This window comes from Delphinus delphis, chromosome 1 (genome assembly GCF_949987515.2).
Source record: "Delphinus delphis chromosome 1, mDelDel1.2, whole genome shotgun sequence".
Lineage (NCBI taxonomy): Eukaryota > Metazoa > Chordata > Mammalia > Artiodactyla > Delphinidae > Delphinus > Delphinus delphis.
In genome coordinates this window covers 28,639,763-28,663,014 of record NC_082683.1, presented here as the reverse complement: position 1 = coordinate 28,663,014, position 23,252 = coordinate 28,639,763, and the positions used below count along the sequence as shown (strand labels likewise).

Below are 23,252 nucleotides of genomic sequence, written 5' to 3'. Positions count from 1 at the left end.
TTTGAGTGGGTCCCCGGAGGGAGGCGGCTGTCGAGGCCGGGCTGGGCGCGGACCTTGGCGGTGCCAGTGGAAAGAAGAGGGTGGAGGCCCCGCCCCGCCGCGCCCCTCCCGCCTCCCTGGCCCCCCCGCGCCGCCCGCCCACTCCGGCAGCCGCGAGGGGCGGCCGGCAGAGCGACGCGGAGCCTCGCCGGCGCGGACCCCGACGACGCCCCTGCCCGGAGCCCGCGCGCCCCGGGCCGCCCTCGAGGGCCGGGAGTGGCGCCAGGCGGCCGCCCCTGCAGGTAACGGGTCGGGGGGTGGGGGGAGGCGGCACGGCTGCCGGGTTTGGGGGCTCCGAGGGTAGGACCCGGCCTGGGCTTCCCCCAAAACTGTCCGGGACAGCTGGGACAGCTGGGCCTGCGCCTCGGACTCCGAGGTGAGGACGGGTTGGGGGACTGGGCCGGGGGTCGGCGCTGGTATGCGGGCGCCCATCCCGTTTCCTGCTTCCCGGGGCAGAATCCCAGATAAAGCGCCTTCCTCCCTTCCTTCCCAGAAGCAGGGGCTCCAGCTTCAGACAGTCCTGGGTGGCATCCCTGACCATGTGTCTCGGAGCAGTCACTTAACCTCCGGGGGAGTCTCCCTTCCCACCTGTACAATGGGGATGACAAAGCTTCCATCGCAGGATGGTGGAGCAGGGAGGAGGGAGCAGTGGCCTTAGACCCCGCTGTAGCCCCAGGTGGGGGAAACCCCTCAGCTCTCCTCTCCCCATCTCTCTCACGATTCTAGTTTGCTGGTGACCTCCCGGTTTCCCGTTTTTTCTGCTTCTGCCCCCAAGTTCCTCCTATTCTAGGTGTCCTGGCGGCACCCCCAAACTGGAGAGTGGGGTTCTGAGGAATGTCCCTGCCGGAGGCTCAGCACCTTGCCTCAGCTCAGGCCTGAGACCTGTGGGGGTGAGGGGACTGTTGCCCGGCTCAGAGGGGCTGGGGTCTGAGGGCCCCAGAACAGCCTCCCCGGGTGTCTGTCCTGGGGCTGGAGGCATAGTGGCCACATTAGCCCCCGGGCGGAGAGACACTATTCATCCAGAGGAGCCCATGAGTTGCGCGCCGGGGAAGGGCAGACCCTCTGAGTCTGCTTCTTGTGTGTATGCATCTGTGAGCCTGTCAATGTGTGCATTTGTGGGGTGTGGGGGGGACAGTGAGTGTCTGCCAGTATGTTATTAATGTGGGCATCTGTCAGTGTGTGCTCGTGTGAGGTTCTCAGCGTGTGTGAGAACATGCTAGCCTTTTGACGCAGAAATGCCACTGACCTCCCTCAGGGGACCCTGGCAACCCAGAAGTCCTTCCTCCTGTCTACCTTCAGCGTCTCTTGCTAAGGCCTGTGCCCTTGTCTGGTGGCAGGGTCCATCCCCTCCTTGGAGTGCCCTTAGCGAAGGCAACCTCCTAGGGAGCTGCCTTGGGTGTTTGGAAGATCTGGGGGCTGTGGAGCTGGGATGGCTGGAGGGTCAGGCAGTCTGGGGTTCCTCTCTGGGGACTGACCCTCACTGGCCTGAGTAGAGGGGGGCCCTCAGGGAGCCCATTCTAGAGCCCAGAAGAGGACGTGTGGGGGGCAGCAACCTTGCACTGGGAGTTGGTGGTCTCAGTCAGGGCATAGATGTCCCCGCTGGCCTCTCGCTGGGCTGGTGAACACCAATAGACCCTTGGACACACAATCACCCCAAAACGATAATGAGGACACACCACAGACAGAGTCACGCACAGCTGCATAGCTACACTCCCTCCCACTGACAGTCATACACAGTCATACACCAGAACATGCTCTGTTGAAACACATACCACCACAGATGCTGAAACAACAGACAGCATGCGCATGCGTGCGCGCGCGCGTGCGCGCACGCGCACGCACACGCACACGCACGCACGCACGCACACACACACACATACACACACACACACACACACACAAACTCCTACAGACACATGGCAGGCCCTACGTGGCCCAGCCAGACGTACTCAGACAGGACAACACACACACACTCACACCAGGGTCTCTCTCTCCAGTTTCACTCTGTCTACCACAGTGAAAATGAGTTTCCGCTCTTTGGCTCAGAGGAAGCGGAAAGAAAAAGAGAGGTGAAGATATCAAACAGGGCTGTCAGCCTGAGCACCCCAACTCGCCCCCTGCTCCGGGTCTGAGCCAGACCAAAGGTTGGTTGCCCTGCTAGGACCCCAGCCCACTCCAGGCCCCCCAGTGGCACGCATGGGGCTCCCCTTGTAGGAAAGTGGGGCCTCAGATGAGCCAGTCCCATCGGTGGCCTGAGGCACTTACAGAGCCGGGGTGGAAGAACCAGAGGCACAGTGGCCTCTCATACGGGGTGCAGCTGTCTCTCAGGGTGCCCGTGGAGCTACATGAAGGGGAGGAACCTTACAAGCCAAAGTGTGTGTGGGAGGAGCCATCAGGAGAAGCAGCAAAGAGGTGACTCTGGCCGCGATTTTCAGGGAGAACGAGAACTTTGACAGGTGCAGGGCGCGGTAAAGGTAAATGAGGGCATTCCAGTCAGAAGACAGAGCGTGTGCGAAGGTGTGGAGGTGGGAAGCTGCAGAGTTCTCTCTGGGGACGGTGACTATACTGTGAGAGACTGACGGGGAGGGACGACAACTACTTTGAGGTCAGATTTCCTAGGGCCTTGTTGGAGAAAGGGTGTGAGCTGCAGAGTGGTGCAAACTGGGAATCACTCTAGTTGCTCTGGGGGGAAAGGATGAAGAGGGATCTTACAGGCAAGGACACCACTTAGGAGGCTGGGCAGAGTTTGAGGAGGAAGGTGATGGGGGGCTGAGGTGGGTGGTTGCCATGGGGATGGGAGGCAGGTATAGATGGAGAGGAGTAAGGAGAGAGATTGGACAGGCCTCAGTGATGCTTGGCTGTGGGGATAGGAGAGGGCAGGCCAGGAGCCTTGTACTGGGTGACCGTGGTCTGACCCCAGAGAAGTCAGGTCAAGGGGAGATGTGGGTTTGAACACCAGGGTCTGGTATGCTTAGGTGCAGGGAGCTGAGTGTCGAGTGTGGCCATGGGTCTTGGGGCTAGTTTAGTGTCTGGGAGACCTGGGTATGTATGTTTAGAAGCCAAAGAGGGTATATGAGGCCATGTGTGTGCACACGTATGCCCAGACATCAGTTAAGGAAGTTATGGTCCCAGAAAGGGAATTCCAGGCCTGCTCTGTTCTATGGTGGCGGGGTGTAGACAGCAGATCCTGACCTTGGGAGTCAGACAGACTGGGGTTACTTTCTGCGTGACTCTGGGTAAGGGACTTCCCATCTCTGTGCCTCAGAGTCCTCATCTATAAAATGGGAATGCTAATACTTGTCACCAGGGTCCTTTTGCCTGCAGAGAGGTGAGGAGTGGTCTGAGGTCACACACGATCCGGGTGCAGTGCCAAGAACTTTCACCCAGACTTCTGATCAGAGTCTGTTACACCTCTCTGGTTGGATCCTGGGAAGAGAATGGGGAGGGCCTGGCCCTGCTTCTATTCAGATTCTTGGAAAGTTCTGAATTGAGAAGTGACTGTCCCCACGCAGGCTGAGATTTCTGGCTCTTGGAGGGCAGAAGAAGTGGGTGGCAGAGGGTTACTGCCTCCTGGAGAGAGCCATGCCTGCACTGCTGGCTCATCTCCGGGATGGGATTATGGGGACTCAGAGAGGAAGTTGCCTCAGGTCACATAGCAGCCAGTGGCAGAACTGAGTCCTGTGGACAGGACCCTGGGCTCAGGCTTCCCTTCCTCTCAGAGGCCGCCCTCCCCTAGCAGGGGCCATCAGGAACCTGGCATGGAGGGAACCTTGTCATCTGAGGTTCTCTAATTTCAATTATTTCTGTCCCCCTGGGGGAGGGTAACAATAAGAGTTTATTGGGCACCTACTGTGTATCAGGGCCTGTGTTTGCGTATCTCATTTAGTCCTTGTAACACTACAGCAAGGTAAGGGTCGGTAGCCCATTTAACAGAGGGAGAAGTGGAGGCTCAGAGAGGCCCATAAACTGGCCAAGCGTCCCCTTGCTGAGTGCCAAGCTGGGATTCACTCCCAGGTCTGTGAGGATGTACAACTCATGTTCTTCCCACCGACCTCCCGGGTCACTGCCCTCTACAGGGCTTGGTTTGGCGGGGAAAGGAATGGAAACTTAGTTGAGCATCTGTCCACAGTGTGCCAGGAATTTTCATACATAAGGTACTTTTTTGAGGGACAGGGAACATGGGGAGTAGCAGTCATGAGAAGGTCAGGCCTGGAGGGGGGCCAGGACAGTGAGGGCTGGCATGGTGTTTTCTAGTATCTCAGAATGCGCTGTGGTCCTGGTGGGTCCCGTGAGGGTTGGCAACCTCTGGGAGCAAGGGGTCCCGGCCACGGGTCCCAATTCTGCCACTGGCTGTGAGCTTTCCCTGGATCTCCATAGTCCCATCCGTGATATGGGCCGGTAATGCCTGCCCGGCTCTCCTTGGAGCCTGTGGGGAGGACCGATGTAGATTGTGTGTGGGGGTCGTTTCTCCCTCCTGGAAGACCCCAGGAGGTTGACTGGTCCCCACCCCCATCCAGCATCCACTGCACTCACTAACCAGAAGCTCTCTTGTGTCTAGCCTCCTTCCCTCCCGCTGTGGCGGCTCCTGGCCGCCACACGTCTCTGTGTGGGCCCTCCAGGCCATGCTGCCTCTGACAGGCAACCAAGGCTCAGCTCGTGGCAAACATTCTTTTCATAGTTCCTGGAGCACAGCAAATCCGGCTGCTTAGCCAGGAATGCAGAGCCCCCTCCTGCAGCGGCAGCAGGGGCTTGGGCAGGGGAGCCCCTGGAGGTCAGGCAGGACAGGGGCGAGTGGAGGACCCCTCCCAACCCCCCCCCCCCACTCTCTCTCTCTCTCTCTCTCTCTCTCTCTCTCTCTCTCTCTCTCTGTGCCTCAGCTCCAGAGAGCTGCAAGGCTGTCCTCATTATCTGGGAACTCATTCAGCTTCAGTCCAAACTGACATCGTCCACCACCGGCCGGCTGGTGACCCTGGGCAAATGACTTCTTTCTGAGCCTCTGTTTCTTCATCTGTAAAATAGGGTTTATAATTTAACCTCAGGCTTTTGGGAGGCGTCATGGTGATGATGATGATAATGATAATAGGAAACATATATTGAATGTTCTTTATGCCAAGCACTGCTTGAAGTCGGCTACATGAAATTAACGCGTCTAATCCTCTCCAGTGCTCTGCGAAGTAAGAATTGCTCCCATGGTATTGACCAGGAAGCTGAGGCACAGACCACTGAGGTCACTGCTGGTAAGAGGCAGGGCTGGGAGAAGACTGCGAGCGGCTGGGCTCCAGAGTGGTTCTTAACCCGTCATGATGTTTTAGGCAAGACTCTTAGCCGAGGGCCAGCCCATGGTAGGGGCTCAGAAAATGGAGACTTCTCCCATGAGCCCCCGGCTGGGAGGAGCCAGCTGTTCACCTCATGGCCATCAGCATGTCAGGTTGGAAAGTTGGGATGGGGAAGCAGGCCTGGGGTCCTGGCCAATCTCCTTGGGCACCTGCGCTCGCCAAAGCTGGTGGGGGCCAGGGGGGTATAGACTGTCCCCCCACATCTGGCCTGGGATTTAGCTGGAGGCAGGCTCTGTGCAAGGAGGAGATGTCGCCAGGGGAGGGGCTCAGGAGGAGATTAGGAAAGGCGGCTGAGGGCGGAGGTTAAGAACAGAGTCCCATTGAAGTCGGCTCAGGCACTGCCCTGGCACACTCACCCACCCCACCTTCTATTTTGTAGGACCGCGGGAGCCTTGGTCAACTGGAGTGGGCCCCTGAGGCCCGTCATAGGAGCTGCTCACTCTGTCGCCAGCTGTGCTGGCATCTGGGTTGAGGCAGCACAGGCGGGGGTGGAGGAGAAGTGGGGAGAAGTAACCGTGGCTGCAGTCTCCAGGGAGCCCAAGTATACAGGGGTTTGGCCATTTAGGGGCTGTGCAAGCCCCAAGGTTCAGATCCCAGCCCCAGTGCTTCCTGTCACCTTGGAGAATGGATGTCACCTCTCTGAGCCTCAATGCTCCTCCTCAGAGAAATGGGACAGCAATTCCCGCCTTATAGAGTTATGGGAGAGCATGATCAAAAATAATGCCTGGAGCATGCCTAGTGCTATGTCTGGTGCAGAAAATGTACTTGGGATTTTTAGTGACCATTATTATTAAGGGCTAATGGGTGGAGGGGATGGGGAGCCAGCTTTAAGCTGTGCTTGAGGTCTTTTTTTTTTTTAATTTATTTTTATTTTTGGCTGTGTTGGGTCTTCGTTGCTGCACGCGGGCTTTCTCTAGTTGTAGCGAGCAGGGGCTACTTTCGTTGTGGTGCACGGGTTTCTCATTGCGGTGGCTTCTCTTGTTGCGGAGCATGGGCTCTAGGTGCATGGGCTTCAGTAGCTGTGCCACGCGGGCTCAGTAGTTGTGGCTCGCGGGCTCTAGAGTGCAGGCTCAGTAGTTGTGGCACACGGGCTTAGCTGTTCTGCGGCATGTGGGATCTTCCCGGACCAGGGATCGAACCCATGTCCCCTGCACTGGCAGGCCGATTCTTAACCACTGCACCACCAGGGAAGTCCCTGTGCTGGAGATCTTTGATTCTGATATTTAAGGCATTTCTCAGGCTGACTCCAGCTGGCCCTTCTCATCTCAAACCATCTGTGTTTGGAGAGGTTAAGAGTCCAAGCTTTGGCACCAACAGCCTAGGCTCTACCCCTCGTGAGCTGTGTGACCTTTGGCCAATTACTTAACCTCTCTGTCTCTTGGTTTCCCACTCTGTAAAAAGGAAAGACGAAGAACCTACTTCACTGGGTTGGTATGAGGATTAAATGAGATAATTCATGAGAAGAGCCCAGAACTGTGCCTGGCACATAGTAGGTGTACAATAAATGTTAGCTATGATTAGTTAGTTCGTTTATTTATTCTAAATATGTTCAGGGCATTCACATCTCCCTACCCTCACACATGGTATTCCCTTAGCCTGGACTGATCACCTCTCCCCACTACCACCCAGTTAAATCCATGTTCATCTTTCAAAAGCCCAGATCCAACATAAGTCAGTTCCCCTCCCTGAGCCTCATGGTGAGGGTGTGGGCTGGGGCCAGACAAGCTGGGGTCAAGTTGGCCAGTGAGGACCTCCCACGCAAGCTCCATCAGCCAGTCTGGGCCCTCAGAGAGAGTAGCCTCATGACCCCCCTCTGGGGTCATGGTGTCAGAGGGGCGTGGACGGAGGCAGGGCTCAGCTGAGCTGGAGAGAAGGCTTAGGAGCCGCTGGCTTTGGCATCTGGCTGCTTGTGCAACGAGAGGGCTGGGATGTCAGAGTTTCCATGGGAGCGGGCAGAGGCAAGCAAGCAGCTGGGGGAGAGAGTGACGCAGCCGGCAGGCCTCCCTGCCAGGTGGGCTGGCTAGGCGTCCCCTCCCCATCCACCCAGGATTCATATCTGGGCTTGGACTACGGCCCCAGCTCTGCTGTGTGACCGGGACTAGGGCTTATGATAGCCAGGCATCATGGTTGAGCCAGAAATGGGGACCTGGCCATCGAGGGCTGCGACCACATCATCTCCCCCTGCTCAACAACCCTCCATGGCTCCCCATTGCCTTCCAGAGATACACAAACATAGCATTTAAGGCTCCCCACTAAGTCGCCCGAGGCTTCTCAGCTCATCCTTGTCATCTCAGCCCCACAGCACTTCTGGACCGTCCCTGTATCTGCCAAGCAGCTTCCTACTGCCTGAAATTCCTTTGCTTACTGTGTCTGCCTGTCAGACTCCTACTCACCCTTCAGGATCCAGCCTTAATGTCCTTTCCTTCATGAAGTCTTCCAGGGAAACTCAAGGGAGGGCAATATTTCCTGCTCTGCACTCCCACGGCCTGGAGACCTTAGTCAATTGTGTGATGGCCACGTGTCTGATGCCTCCAGCTAATTCAGGGCAGGGCATGGGGCTGAACCATTTCTTTGTCCCAAGGCCTAGCCTCAGGTCCCCTACCTAGTACGAGCTTCCCCAGGCAGGAACCCTAGTCTATAGTAGGGGCCACCCCAGCTTAGGGCCTGACAGAGTGTAGGGACTTCTCCGGTATGGACCCTGGCCCACAGAAGGGGCTTCCTCAGCCTGGGCCCTAGGACAGGAGGACCTCCATCAAACCAGGGCCAGGTCCCCCATGGGCATTGCTAAGTGCATGGAATGAATGGAGTTGGTGAGGGGGGGACCTGGCTCCCTGAGAGGAGACTGAGGTTGGGGGCCAATGTTCCAGCAGGGGCTCCTGGTAAAAGACCCATGGCAGGCGCTGGGGTAGCTGAGTTAGCGCAGGAGGCTTCGCCAGCTCCTGGCGTCTTCCTCACCGTCTCCCTCTTTCATGCTCAGGCCTTGTCTCTGCTGGCACCTTCAGAGGCCCCTCCGACCTGAAAGGTGAGCTAGATTTGGGGGCAGGGCTCTCTGACATCCCCAGCTGGATGAGACCTGTGCCTGCCGCTACCTACCCTTGCTCCCTCCAGCTGCAGCAGATGCCCCTCCCAGGCTTGGGGTGGCCTAGCGGGCAGGTGACCTCAGCTCCCTCCGGCCCAACTTGGAAGCGGCTTTTTCTCATTTGTGAACTATTTCGCCCGGCTCCTTGGCGTGGCCGTGTTTGCTTGGCCTGCCCGGGTGCAGTGGCCTGGCCGCGCTCCCGCCGGGCCCGCTCCCTGCCCAGCTCAGCCCCTCCTGCCGATGCCGAAGCTGCCGCCACTGCGCGGGGAAGCCGCGAAGGCCCAGGAATCTTGGCAGGCGTCGGGAGGCAGCGGGCGGCGGGCGGCGGGTGGCGCTCCGGAAAAGGCTGCAAATGCGAAACAGAAGGCGGGGGACTGGCGGCTGAGAAGGCCCCGCCTGGCTCGGCCTGGAGCCTGGGGGTGCCTGGGTCCGGTGGCCCACCCGTGTCCAGTCTCGATCAGAAGCTCAAGGCCTCTTCTGGAAAATGAGCAATGGCACCAGCTGAGGCCTGAGCCCCCCGGCGAGGAAGGGCCGGTCTCCTGGCCACCTGCCTGAGGATACACTGTTGCCCTGGGTCCTGTCCACTGCTGGGCCTCTTCTGGTTCATCTCCCCCGCCTGGCTGTCCCTACCTCCCTGGATGCTTTGTTGCCCCGCCAGAAGCTCCTACCCAGGGTGGTAGTGGGGTGGCTAGCCTCAGAGATGGGCAGCGGCTGGGGGTCTGGGAAGTAAACCTAGTTACCTGCAGGGAGGGAGGTTCACCGCAAGCCCCCTCCAGCCCAGAGCTGAGAAGGACCCTGGAAGAGCCACAAAGAAAAAGGGACCCTATGAGAAGCCATCTTGCAGGCTTGTCTGGAGGTGGGAGGTGGCGTTGTCAGAGGCCAGGAGCTGGAGCACACAGGCTGCAGACTGTTCCGAGTGCCAGTGTGCTGAGCCCCAGCTGGGGATGGGGTGGGGTTGGGGGAAGACATGCCCTGGAGGAGGAGCTGTTCTGCCTGAGAGAGGCACGGAAGGTTGCTTGGAGGAGGCGGCATTTGAGCTGGGTCTTAAATGAGGAATAACATGTTTGCCTGGAGGAGAAAGAAAGAGCAATTCAGGCAAAGGCAGGCAGGTGGGTACAGGGAAACATCGAAAAGCTTGGGTTGTCTGGATTCAGGACGCTGGGGCTCAGGGAACAGTGGGCTCCTCTCACTCCCTGAACATGGGTGATTTCCCTAAGGGTGAGTCCATGGCCCTCACCCAGGCTGCAACAACCCTGCCGATGAAGCCCTATTTTGATCTCCAGGCAATCTCTCTCGCTCTCAAGTTTCAGAACCACAGGTTCTCTGCCTCTTAGATACTGCCCAGCCCAGAAGCCCCTCAGTCTTCCTTGACGAGATTTTTGCTCTGCTCTCAGTTTGGAATATTCCACCATCACTTGCGCCTATGAGTATGTTGAACTCTCCTCTGTCCTTCAAACCTCCTTCCAATGCTGCTTTGCAAATGGAGGTCCCCTGTGGTCTGGGAGCCTCACCTGCAGAGGTGAGGGATGTTAGGACTCTTGAAGCCTGGTTGGGTAGACAAGGTGTGAAGAGGGCAGCACTCCTGTCCTGCCATCAACCTGGATGATAAGGTGTCCTCCAGGCGGCCTTGTCCCAGCCTGATCACCTCCCCCCACCTCGCCAGCTCCCAGGTTCCAGGCAGCCCTTTGGCTTTGGAGCAGTCCTCATGCCTGCATATTTAAATTTGAGGGGTTCAGAGTCCCAGTGGCCTGTAGGACAGTGAGCTCAGCTCATGGGCTCTGGGCCCCGCAAGTCTCCACCCAGACCTTGTGGGGCTGCTTGTGGATCGTCCACGGTGGTCAGCCCCAGACCTGACATTAACATTAAAGCCATAAGTGCTGGCCTTCTAGAGGCTCCCATCAAGTGACCAACAGCTGGAGATTTCAGAACCTGGAACTCTGACAGGATCTAGGTACAAGGAACAAGAGAGGACGGAGAGAGACAACAGAGAAAGACAGGGTCACAGAGGTGGGAAGACAAATGGGATGGCGACACAGAGATAGGAGGAGAGAGACACACCAGGAGATGCCTCAGACACACAGGCAGGTGAGGACCTGGATTCAGCGACACAGAGACACAGAGGAAGGGACACAGGTGGGCATGTCACATACCCAGAAGTAGAGAAGACAGAGTCCATAAGACTGGATTGGGGGTTTGAGGGTAAAGGAACAGGGCTGTCATGTACAGTTGTGCAGGTTGGTTACTGTTCAAGGGCACTCGGGGAAAGGCAATGAGTAAGGCCTGAGTTGGCTGGAAGGAGGGGTAGCCTTTTCTAATTGTGCTAAGGCATGGTATAGGCTAGAGAGATTCCATGTAAGGAAGGAAGGGTCAGAAGTGTCAGAAGTGACGTCCAGATTTCTGGCCTGGGCAACAGGGAGTGGGGGAGAAGCAAGTAATAGGGGAGAAGGTAGTGACAGCAGTTTGGGTGGAGGTGTATGAGGGACAGCCAGGCGAAAATGCTTAGCTCATAGTCAGACCCAGGAGTCTGGGGCTCAGGAGAGAGGTAGCTGGAAACAGATGTGGGAGTCCTTGGTGATGGGATTGGAACTGTGGGAGCTGGGGAGAGCTGGAAACTGCAGGAGAAACATCCAGAGAGAAGAGAAGAGGCCTGAGCCAGCTCCTTGGGGCAAGCCTGGGTCTGCAGAGTGGGCAGAGGGAAGGAGCAGAGAAGAATCTGAGGAAGAGCCTTTCCAGGAAGGAGGAAAGCAGGGTCACAAGGCGGGAGTCAGTGCTGGCGAGAAGGAAACACGAGGTGAGAGGGTGAGGGGTAGAGACAGTTCTTTTGAGAAGCTTGGCTGAGAAGGGCTGGAAAGAGATGAGGTGGCCAGGGGCGGGGGTGAGGCCTGTGTAGATGTGGGATGGAGAGGCTGGAGACTGGGGGAGGCATCCACAGAGAGCGAGAGGTCCCCGAGGAAGAGGAAGAGGTGTGGAGGGGCCCGGGGCCTTGAGTGGGAGACAGGACCCCCTTCCTCTGAGACTCAGGAGAGGGGGACGGGGAAGGGCTCTCTGATCTCTGCAAGCCGGGAGAGAGGTGGGGGGGCTGGGAGGCTCAGGAACCCTGGAGAAGTCTGGAGCCACCCTGCTCAGCAGTGAGGGTGGGCATCATGCCCAGTGAGGGAGGAGGGCAGTTCCTCTGCTCCTCTCCAAGATGCATAACTCCATCCTTGTCCTGAGCAGGCTGTGTGACCCCTGCTCGGTGTCATCTCAGGGCTGGTTAGGGAAAAGGCCTAGCAGGCCAGAAATTTGACTTTAGGCAAATTCACAAGGTGCTGGCCTTTGGCGGCAAGTCACCTGAGGTTTTCAAGGGTTGGAGGAGATGTTGCTTTGCAGCAGGAGGAACTGAGGTTAGACTGAAGGGAGGACTTTCTGGCCACCGGGGTAACAGGACAAAGCCGCATGGAGGGGCTGATGGCTTAGACCATCTCAGTTAACCCTTTCACAGATGAGGACACCGAGGTTCAGAGAGGTTAAGTCACTTGCCCAAGATCACCCAGCCGGTAAGTAGCTTTGCTGAAATGGGAGTTCAGGGGCTGCCGGGACCTAGAGGGCCTTAGGGCCCCCCAGGGCTGGATCCCTGATAGGGAGAGCCTGAGCAAGAAATGCTGCTCACCTGTTGAAGTGGCAGTGACCGGGTTGGAGAGAGAGAGAGAGAGACAGAGAGAAATGAGTCAGGGCCAGAGACCCAGGGACAGAACAGAGCGAGGCTGGACGAGTGGGGAGGCAGGAGGCACCGGGGGAGCAAGTGGGGCAGCCGATCCCGCAGAAATGTCTCCACAACAGGAAGCGTCTCATAACATACCTGTGGTTTGGCCAGGCCCCGGGCTGCCTCAGCTCCCCGAGGCTTCCTCAGCTGCAGCCGCCCTTCTGGGGTTGGGGGCTTGGAGCAGCGGGAGCCTGCACAGAGCCGCGTTCCATCCACCCACCGGGGGTGGGGTGGGGTGAGGTGGGGGTGCTGCCAGGGCCACACTAGCCACACCCCTGCACGATCTGTCGGGAGCCTGCGCCCCACCCTCAGGCTCCCCTTTTTATCTGGACCTCTGATAGCTCACGTGTAAAATGGGATGGGGAGTAGGCAGGCCCTTAAATTCCATGGAATCACCTGGGCCCCCTCTGCTGGCCGCCCCCTGGGACAGGACCCTTTGAGAGGGGACTGGTGGGGAGGAGTCACTGCTGCTGATGCCCCTTCCCCTCCCAAAGCCCTGTCCAGGGAGAGAGGGGTCTGTCTTCATGCGCTTCTTCTTCCTGCTGGGGTCCATTCCCCTCCCCTCTCCATTGGTCTGAAAGACCCTGGAGCGCTACCCGCTCCCAGCCAACCTCCTCGGCCGCCCCTGGAGGAGGCCCAGGCTGCCACAAAACGCTGACTTGGACAAAATGCTGTTTTACGGGGATTTGTTGAAAAGGGGGGAAATCCCCGCTAAGGACTTGCAGCTGTCCAAACACCGCGTCTACCCTGCTGCCGCCACCGCTCCATCCCTTGAATTACCGTCTCCTTTTGCATCCCATCTCCTGCCCCTGCCAGCCCAGCCCCTTCCCAGCTGCCCTGGCTCCTGCCTTCCTTCCTAAGAGGTCACCAGAGAGGGTGATGGACTGCCCAAGGTCACCCAGCAGAGCCAGGCTTGAGCCTCAGGGCCCTCCGCCAACCCCTGACACCCCTGCTTGGCCGCCATTCCTCACGGGGAGACCAGGAGGAAGCAAATGGATCACAGCTGTTCCTCCCTGTGTGCCTCTACTCCCTGCGCAGGCAGTTCTTAGCTGAAGATCCTTGATTGAGGCCACGGGGATGTCCCACCTGTTCCCATTCTAGCCAACAGATAAGCGCATCTGGCCTAGGGAGGGGGCTCCCAGGGCCGTGTGACATGTGTCTGTGCGAAGTCCTGGATGCTTCCTGGAGTGAGTTACTGGTGTGATCATTAAATCTGATGGCAAATTGAGCTCATCAAACATGGAGCATCTCTGTGTGCCATCCAAGTCCTGTGCTGGGCATGGAGTCGGGGGAATGTGGCGGGGAGAGAGCAGAAGAGCCAAAGAGGGAAACAAGAGCTGTGAGGGAGACCTGCAGGTGTCAGAGGAGCCCGGGGAAAGGCATCCAGTAGGCGTCCAGGATGTCCAAGAATGAGGAAGAGTTAGGAGGTGGAGAAGCAGGAGGGTGAAATGAATGTACAGAGGCCAGAGAGCCTGCGGAGCCTGCAGTGGAGGGGGAGGGGTGGCAGTGAGCGGGGGCTCAGGGGCGCCCAGGCACCCTCGGCTCTGACGGTGGCCGGCATTGGGGGGCAGTCCCTCCCACCTGGGCTGCCACGTCGCACCATTCCAGGGCCATCAATTCTCAGCCCCTTCTCTGGCCAAGCCCCCCACCTGGAGTGGCATAGCCATCTCCCCTCTAAGAGCTAGAGCAAGTTTTCCCTCCTCAAACCCACAGGCAGCTTGGAGCTGGAAGAGAGACTCTCTCTCTCAGTTTGCTTCTCTCTCTGTCTAGCTTGTGCTCTCTGGCGCACTCTCCCCCACTCCCTCCCCCATGGCAGTCTGTCCCAGCGGTTAAGAGCTCAGGTTCTTAACAGACCTCCGCTCAGATCCTGGCTGCCAGCTGTAGCCAGTGGGCACATCACTGTCCTTGTCCCAGCCTCAGACTCCTCACCTATAGAAAGAGGAAGCACAATAGTTCCTTTTTCCCAGGGACCTTGTGGGAGTTAAATGCAGAATATGCAGCACTTAGGCGGTGCCCAACCAGTGGTGTGAGCTGTCATCCTCACTCAGACACGCCCCCCTCCAGAGGAGACACCTGCTCTGGGGTCCTGCAGCAGATCTGCCCCACCTCCACGATGCTGGCAGTGCTGGGATGGGGCAAGTTCAGGGAGCCACAGGGTGTAGGGTGCGGACGCTTCCTGGAGATCCACCGTGCCAAGGAGGAAAGAAAAGTGGGCAGCTGGCAGGGGGCCCTGCCCCTGCCCGGGCTCCTGAGTGGACTGGGGGCTCTTCCTCTGGCGCCCGGCCTGCCTGTGCTCCTCCACAGTTCTTCCCACCCCAGACACCCTCCCAGCTGAGCCTGAGGCTGCCTGCACCCTCCATCACCCCCCCACGCCTAGTGAGGCCTCAACTCAGCATGGGAAGGGGACCAGGGCTCCCCAGAGCCAGGGTTCTCTTGAGTCCTCCTGTGGTGGTGCCGCGACCTCGGCCTCTGGCCCACCCAGGCCAGAGCTGCTCCCTCCCCTCCCCCTGCTTCCTGCTGCGAGCTCTGCCCCTCCACCTGCTCCCCCAACCCTCTGCCCCCCTACCAGGCAGAACATCCTGGCTCTGTGCTGTGTGAGCACCACCTCCACCCTAACAGCCCCCCCAGCTCGGGTGGCAAGTGCAGGAGGGCCCTTCCCCCTCTCCGGAGAGGACGCGTGGTGTGGTGGTTAGAGATTGGGGCTCAAGAGTCAGACTGCCTGGGTTTAGGCTCTGACAGCACCTCGGTTTCCTCATCTGTAAAACAGGGCCGACAAGCCTCGCAGGGCTGCACGGGGATGGAATGTCCAACAAACGTCAGGGCAGTGCATGGCCGGAGCTTCCATCGGCAGCAGCTGAGTGCCAGGCCTGCACCTTGTGGCCTCTCGAGGCCCAGCACCAATTATGGTGCGGACAGAGCAGGCGGCCTGTGTCGAAGGAAGGTGTTCTGGGCAAGATGCTTAGTCTAAGCTTCTGCTTCTACGTCTATAGAATAGGGGATTATAATTGTAGGAGCTGGTGGGGGGTCATTAAGAGGGTTAGTGATGTGAAGCTGGTGAAGCCCCGCCTGGCACGTGGGGAGCCCGTAGGTCACAGGGGTTACTATTATGCTGGGGCTGAGGGAGGCTGAACGACCCGCCCAGGGTTACAGAGAGGTTATGGCAGAGCTGGGCTGGCAGCTTCACCGACCTTCTCCGGAGTCCCGCGTTCGTTCCTGCAAAGCCCTGAGTGATACTGAGTTTGGAGGAACACCGCACTGCAGCTCCAGACTCAGCCCCACGTGCATCCCTGGGTGTGCACAACGCGCCCGCACTCCCTCCTGCGCCCGGGCAGGCGCAGGTGTGGAGAGGCCCCTGGGTGGGGTGAGGGGAGCCGGGAGCAGGGATGCCAGGGCAAGTGAGACTTTCCTGGGGCGTGTGAAATGCCAGGCTAGTCCACTGTGCAGATATTGATGGGTGCTTGCCGTGAGGCACTGTGATATCTCTAATCATCACAGCAGCCTTGAGAAGCAGGTGGTTAGCCTAGCTTTAAAAAAAAAAATTTTTTTTTTAATTTGTTTTATTTTATATTTTTGGCCACGACCAGAGACCGAACCCGGGCCTCCAGCAGTGGAAGTGCAGAGTCCTGACCACTGGACCACTAGGAGATTCCCTAGCCTAGCTTTTTCTAAAAAGAACTTTATTGAGATACAATTCACATAGCATACAATTGGTTCATTAAAGTGTACGAATCAATGTTTTTTTTAAGGTATTCACAGCATTGTGCAACCATCACAACAAGCAATTTAGAACGTTTTCATCACCCCTGATAGAAGCCCTGTGCCCATGAGCAGTCACTCCCCATTTCCACCCCCCCAGCCCTAGGCAACCACTCATCTCTCTACTTTCTGTCTCTATAGATTTACCTATTCTGAACATACAAATAGAATTAGATAATATGATTTTGTGACTGGATTCTTCACCTGGTATAATGTTTTCAAGATTCATCTGTATTGTAGCATTTATCAGTATCTCCCTTCTTTTTATTGCTGAATGACAGTCCGTTGCCTGGATATACCACACCATCCATTCATCAGTGGGTGCACATCTGTGTTGTTTCTACTTTGTGACTGTTACGAATAATGTCACCATGAACATTCATGTACACGTTTTTGTGTGGACGTGTTATTCCATTTTACAGATGAGGAAGCTGAGGTTCACAGAGTGGAAACCTCTTGCCCAGGCTCCCCCAGCTGGTGAGCGGAGGACTCAGGCTGGCCATCCAAAGCTGGAGCCTGTGCTTCTTCCCAACCCAGGCCTTGTTCTCAGAGCTGAGCTAAATGCTGTGACAGGGCTAGATCGGGACACAGGAGTGAGGGGTTAACTCTATAGAGGAAGGGATGACAGCTTCCCTGGGCCTTGAAGGACGAGTTGGAGAGAGGAAGAACACTGCAGGCAGAGAAATAGCAGGTACGAAGGCCCAGAAGTGTGAGGCTGCCTGGTGTCTGGGGCAAAGGTATGGGGGAGGGGAGAGGCAGAGAAAGGGGTGGCAGGTGATAGGCAGGCACCCACTAGGTGATTAGATTTAAAAGGCTTTGAACGCCATGCTGGGCACCAAGGACTTTTTTTTAATGTTTGTCTGCATTGGGTCTTCATTGCTGCGCGCAGGCTTTTCTCTATTTGCGGCGAGCGGGGGCTTCTCTTTGTTGCTGTGCGCGGGCTTCTCATTGTGGTGGCTTCTCTTGTTGCAGAGCACAGGCTCCAGGTGCGCAGGCTTCACTAGTTTTCGCACACGGGCTCTAGAGCGCAGGCTCAGTAGCTGTGGCGCACGGGCTTAGCTGCTCCACTGCATGTGGGATCTTCCGGACCAGGGCTCGAACCCGTGTCCCTGCACTGGCAGGCAGATTCTTAACCACTGTGCTACGAGGGAAGCCCTTTTTTTTTTTTTTTTTTTTTTTTTTTTAAATCAATTGATTTTTGGCCACACGGCTTGCGGGATTTTAGTTCCCCGACCAGGGACTGAACCTGGGCCCCTGGCAGTGAGAGCACGGAGTCCTAACCACTGGACTGCCAGGGAATTCCCACAAAGGACTTGATCCTGAAGGCAGTGGGGAGCCCCAGAAGGGCATCGACATAATGTGAGGTCAGAGAGACCTTAGTCAAATCCCAGTTCTGGGACTTCCCTGGTGTCACAGTGGTTAAGATTCCACGCTCCCAGGGCTTCCCTGGTGGCGCAGTGGCTGAGAATCCGCCTGCCAGTGCAGGGGACATGGGTTTGAGCCCTGGTCCGGGAGATCCCACATGCCGAGGAGCAACTAAGCCCGTACGCCACAACTACTGAGGCTGCGCTCTAGGGCCCGCGAGCCACAACTACTGAAGCCCCCGTGCCTAGAGCCCGTGCTCGGCGCACCACAACGAAGAGTAGCCCCCTCTCGCCACAACTAGAGAAAAGCCTGCGCGCAGCAACGAAGACCCAACGCAGCCAAAAATAAATAAACAAATGAATGAATTTATGTTAAAAAAAAAAAAGAATCCACGCTCCCGATGCAGGGGCCTGGGTTCGATCCCTGGTCAGGGAACTAGATCCCACATGCATGCCGCAACTAAGAGTTCTCATGCCACAACTAAGAAGCCTGCCTGCTGCAACCAAGCCCCAGTGCAGCCAAAAAATAAAAATAAAAAAACCCCAGTCTGCTTCCTAGAGACCTCTGCGTTAGTTTTGTCATCTGGAAAATGGGGATGACAATAACAATACCTCGTTAAAGTGTTAGGAGGATTAAGTGAGCTTCCATCTCTAGAGAGCTTAGCCCCTGGCTGGCAGAGAGCCAGCCCAGCACATGGTAGTGGGTGTAATCACCAAACAGTTTCTGGCAGAGCTGTGCCAAGGTTAGAGATGCTCTGGAAGGGCATCTGGCCGCCAAGTGAATAGTTAGGGGGAGGCTACTGTCCAGGGAGGGGTCCTCGGTAGACTTGGGGGGGCGGCGATAGAGAGCTATGGGCAGGATTAGGAGAGACTCTGAGACTTTGAGAATTGCTTGTGAATAATATCTAAATCCTGATCTTTTTGTGAGTCCCTGGGCCCGTTGCCAACGTACCCATGGGCTGGCTTGATGGCCCCTCTCGTTCCTCCCTGCAGCAAAAGCCTAAGGACGCCATGCGGGGGGCTCTGACGTCCCTGTCTTCGCTGCCGCCACCTCTGCTGCTGCTGCTGCTGGTGCTGGGGTGCGGGCTGAGGGCGGCCGCCAGCGGTGGAGCCGCCGGGGCAGCGGGCTACCCGCCGGTGCAGTACGTGCAGCCCATGCACAAAGGACCCGTGGGGCCGCCCTTCCGCGAGGGCAAGGGCCAATACCTGGGTGAGCACCTCCCCGCCCCGCCCCGCCCCGGACAGTCCTGACCCCCAACTCCCTGCCTCCCGACCTCCACCAGCTCTTCCCAGGCGCCCCCGCCTCCGGCCACAGTCCCTCAATCCCCACCAAAGACTTTCCCATCTCCACTTTCTTCCTGATGCTGGTCCGGGGCGGGTGCAGAAGTGGGGTGGGGAAGTGGGGTGCCGCTGGCTGGCGGAGATGGTCTTTAGGTAGAGGGTGGGGCGGGAAGGTTTGTGGGGAAGTGGGGAGGGCGGGGCGGCTCAGATCGGCTCTAAGGAGGGATGCTGGTGCCACCTGGTGGCCACTCCACCCCGGTCAGGCAGGGATGAGAAGCTCTTAGGGAAGGCCTAGTCTGGGTGGGTTGGGTGCTAAGAGCCCTGGGTGTGGATACCCTGCGGTTCCCAAGGTGGCCACTGAACCGCCTAAATTCCATCTTCCATGAGAGCAGGGAGGGGGAGGACGGGACTGGTCTTCATGAACAGATACAGAACCTTGTCTTCTCAAGTTGCACCACACGCTGGTATGGGGGGTGGGAAGATGGGTCCCCTGTTCCCACTGTTCAGGCCCCTGACTGACCCCTTCTCTCTCTTTCTCTCTCAGAAATGCCTCTACCGCTGTTGCCAATGGACCTGAAAGGAGAGCCTGGTCCCCCAGGAAAACCCGGACCGCGGGGTCCCCCTGGCCCTCCTGGCTTCCCAGGAAAACCAGGCACTGGAAAACCAGGGCTACATGGGCAGCCTGGACCCGCTGGCCCCCCTGGCTTCTCCCGGATGGGCAAGGCTGGTCCCCCAGGGCTTCCAGGCAAGGTTGGCCCACCAGGGCAGCCGGGGCTTCGGGGGGAGCCAGGGATACGAGGGGACCAGGGCCTCCGGGGGCCCCCAGGGCCCCCTGGCCTACCTGGGCCCTCAGGCATTGCTGTCCCTGGAAAACCAGGTCCTCAGGGGGTGCCAGGGCCCCCAGGATTTGGGGGGGAGCCAGGGCCCCAGGGAGAGCCTGGGCCCCCGGGTGATCGAGGCCTCAAGGGTGAAAATGGAGTGGGCCAACCAGGGCTTCCTGGAGCCCCAGGCCAGGGGGGTGCCCCCGGACCCCCTGGTCTCCCTGGTCCAGCTGGCTTGGGCAAACCAGGTTTGGATGGGTTTCCTGGGGCCCCTGGAGATAAGGGTGAGTCTGGGCCTCCTGGGCTGCCAGGACCCAGGGGGGAGCCAGGAGCTTTGGGCCCAAAAGGGCCCCCTGGGCTGGATGGTATGGGGGTACCAGGGTCAGCAGGGGTGCCAGGGCCACAGGGCCCACGAGGGGCCAAAGGGGAGCCAGGCACCCGGGGCCCTCCTGGCCTGATAGGCCCCACTGGCTATGGGATGCCAGGGCTGCCAGGTCCCAAGGGGGACAGGGGCCCAGCTGGGGTCCCGGGGCTCTTGGGGGACAGGGGCGAGCCAGGTGAGGATGGGGAGCCAGGGGAACAGGGACCACAGGGCCTTGGGGGCCCCCCTGGACTTCCGGGGTCTGCAGGGCTACCTGGCCGACGTGGGCCCCCGGGGCCTAAGGGGGAGATGGGGCCTGGAGGACCCCCAGGAGTGCCTGGCATTCGGGGTGACCAGGGGCCTAGTGGCCTGGCTGGGAAACCTGGGCTCCCAGGAGAGAGGGGGCTTCCAGGGGCTCATGGACCTCCTGGACCGACTGGGCCCAAAGGCGAGCCAGGTTTCACGGGCCGCCCTGGAGGACCAGGGGTGGCAGGAGCCCTGGGGCAGAAGGGTGACTTGGGGCTCCCTGGGCAGCCTGGCCTGAGAGGCCCTTCTGGAATCCCAGGACTCCAAGGTCCGACTGGCCCTATCGGGCCGCAGGGTCTGCCAGGCCTGAAGGGTGAACCAGGCCTGCCGGGGGCCCCTGGAGAGGGGAAAGTGGGAGAACCTGGCATGGCTGGGCCTACAGGGCCTCCTGGGGTCCCAGGTTCCCCAGGACTCACGGGCCCTCCTGGGCCTCCCGGACCTCCCGGGCCCCCTGGTGCACCTGGGGCCTTCGATGAGACTGGCATCGCCGGCCTGCACCTGCCCAATGGCGGCGTGCAAGGAGCTGTGCTGGGCAAGGGGACCAAGCCCCGGTTTGGGCTGGGCGAGCTGTCGGCCCATGCCACGCCCGCCTTCACCGCTGTGCTCACCTCGCCCTTCCCCGCCTCAGGCATGCCTGTGAAGTTTGACCGGACCCTCTACAATGGCCACAGTGGCTACAACCCGGCCACCGGCATCTTCACCTGCCCCGTGGGCGGGGTCTACTACTTTGCTTACCACGTGCACGTCAAGGGCACCAACGTGTGGGTGGCCCTGTACAAGAACAACGTGCCAGCCACCTACACCTATGATGAGTACAAGAAGGGCTACCTGGACCAGGCGTCTGGGGGGGCTGTGCTCCAGCTGCGGCCCAACGACCAGGTCTGGGTGCAGATGCCCTCGGACCAGGCCAATGGCCTCTACTCCACCGAGTACATCCACTCCTCCTTTTCAGGATTCTTGCTGTGCCCCACATAACCCATGCTGCCCCGGCCTCCTCCTCTTTAGCGGTAGAGAGACCTTCTCACTTACAAAGAACCTCCATTTAAAGAAAAAACCAAAGGCCAAACAGAGGCGGGAGCAGAGGCAGCCGCGGCCTTGGCCCGAGGAGACTGACTGGGTTTCTCCCTCCGCGCAGGCTGAGGTGGTTTCTGGAAGAAGGTGGCCTGCGTTCCTCTCCCCCGAGTGTCTGTGCAGCGTCGGGGTTGTGCCCCCTCTCCTGCCCTGCCTGGCCTGCAGGCAGGGCCCCAGGACGTTCTGCCCAGCTGGTGGAGACCCCTGGCCCCCGTGAGTGCTGGGCCCTGCTGGGCGGCGAAGGATGCTGCTGCTGTGCGAGTCAGAGCTGAGAGGGGACTGAATTCCCCCACCCATTCCCCCGGGGAGACATCTTCGCAGCCCTGCCCTTCCTGCCTGCCCACAGACGGCCCCTGCTCAAGGAAGGGGGCAGGGCCTCCCTCAGTTCTTGGCTGCCCCGCGCGGGACCTCCAGCATAAGACGGTGGGTCCCCTGAAGAGTTTTTGTTTCTCTCCAGGGGAAGGGAGAGGAGGGGGACCATCGAGGTGGCCAGTGGACACCCTGTCAGGACTGCCACCCTAGCAGTGGGGCGGTGGCATCAGGCCTGTCCCTGGCAGGTACAGGCGTGTGGCCCCTCCTTCAGGCTCCCAGGAAGTGCCGACCCCCCTTCACTGCTCAGGCTGCAGCCATGGGGAACGGTGGTTTGTGAGGGGTAGGGGCATGGGTCTGAGGCAGGATGGCAGCTCTTCACGTTCGTCTCCATCCACCAGGCTGCCTCCACCAGCTCTGGCTCTGTTCATCATGAGGCCAGCCACCCAGGCCCCTAGGGACCGCCACAGGCGGGCACGAGGCAGGATGGGCAGTCAGCGAACATGAGTATTCCTCCCTTTCTCTCCTTTCACCTGCTGGGGGAGGGCTGATTTTCTCAGACAAAATTGTAAGGGATCCTTGCCACCCCCAACCCCAGTATCCCCAAGGCAGAGAGCTTCTTGTTTGCCCTCAGAACAAGGTGCACACAAGCTTGGGGATGAAGGCCACCGCCCGCTTTTTCTTAATAGCCATATGATGGGTGTGTGTCGACTACAGGGGTTAGTCTGCTGGGGCTTCTCCTTCACCCTCTGGTTCCAATTTCCTGTCCTAGGCAGGATTAAGGCCCAGGAGGATGAGGCCCTGAGAAAAAGGGTGCCAACAGGCCCGTTTGGAATGAGTTGGATGTTTCTGCCGTTTTCCCCAATCAGAGCTCCACCCTGCAGGAAACAGACAGGACCCCCTCCCATGCCCTCAGCCGCTAGTTCAAGCCGAGTGGATAGAGCTGAGGACCCAGCGTGAACCTGCTCCAGCTCTGGCCCATGCCAGCCTTCCTTCCCATGTTCAGGAAGGAGACTGGCCACTGACTTCTTTTTTTTCTTTTTTTAACATCTTTATTGGAGTATAATTGCTTTACAATGGTGTGTTAGTTTCTGCTGTATAACAAAATGAATCAGCTATACATATACATATGTCCCCATATCTCTTCCCTCTTGCATCTCCCTCCCTCCCACCCTCCCTATCCCACCCCTCTAGGTGGTCACAAAGCACCGAGCTGATCTCCCTGTGCTATGCAGCTGCTTCTCACTAGCTAGCTATTTTACATTTGGCAGTGTATATATGTCCATGCCACTCTCTCACTTCATCCCAGCTTACCCTTCCCCGCCGCCCCATGTCCTCAAGTCCATTCTCTAGTAGGCCTGCGTCTTTATTCCCGTCCTGCCCCTGGGTTCTTCATGCCACTGACTCCCGACTTGTGACTCTGTGGCTCCTCAGGCCCATCGCCTGGCCACAACTTCTCCAAACAAAGCAGACCGTTTACTTGCTTTAACTTGCAAAAGGAGAGACAAAAACCCAAATCTGCCCAAGTGGCACTTCAAGAGCAGGTTGTGGCTACGGTTCCTGGTGGGTTTCTTATTCATCGGCCCCCACGGGTACTAAGTCTCAAGTCGTACCTCGGGGAGCCATCTGCTCAGCCTCCTTCCTGGGTCAAAGCCGCTGCCATCTGACCTGTTAGGGAGGCTTCTGTCGGGCGGAAATGCATCAGGTCCTAGTGGGAGCCCAGGGCCCTGAGGAGGGTACAGGGAGCCAAAAAAAAAGAAAAAATGCTGTTTCACAGAACTGAGTTT

General features: G+C 58.5%; 1 protein-coding gene across 2 annotated transcripts; it reads left to right on the top strand.

Moving 5' to 3' along the window:
• The first annotated feature begins 194 nt into the window (after positions 1-194).
• Positions 195-22,621, top strand: COL8A2 (collagen type VIII alpha 2 chain). Of its 2 annotated transcripts, none has more exons than XM_060003740.1 (3): positions 195-281; positions 18,310-18,526; positions 19,142-22,621. In XM_060003740.1, the coding sequence occupies exons 2-3, from the start codon at positions 18,328-18,330 to the stop codon at positions 21,058-21,060; spliced, it is 2,118 nt and encodes a 705-aa protein (XP_059859723.1). In that variant the 5' UTR covers positions 195-281; positions 18,310-18,327; the 3' UTR covers positions 21,061-22,621. The 2 variants fall into 2 exon arrangements, with proteins under 2 accessions (XP_059859723.1, XP_059859729.1); XM_060003746.1 differs by lacking the exon at positions 195-281 and adding an exon at positions 2,125-2,183.
• The last annotated feature ends 631 nt before the right edge of the window (positions 22,622-23,252 follow it).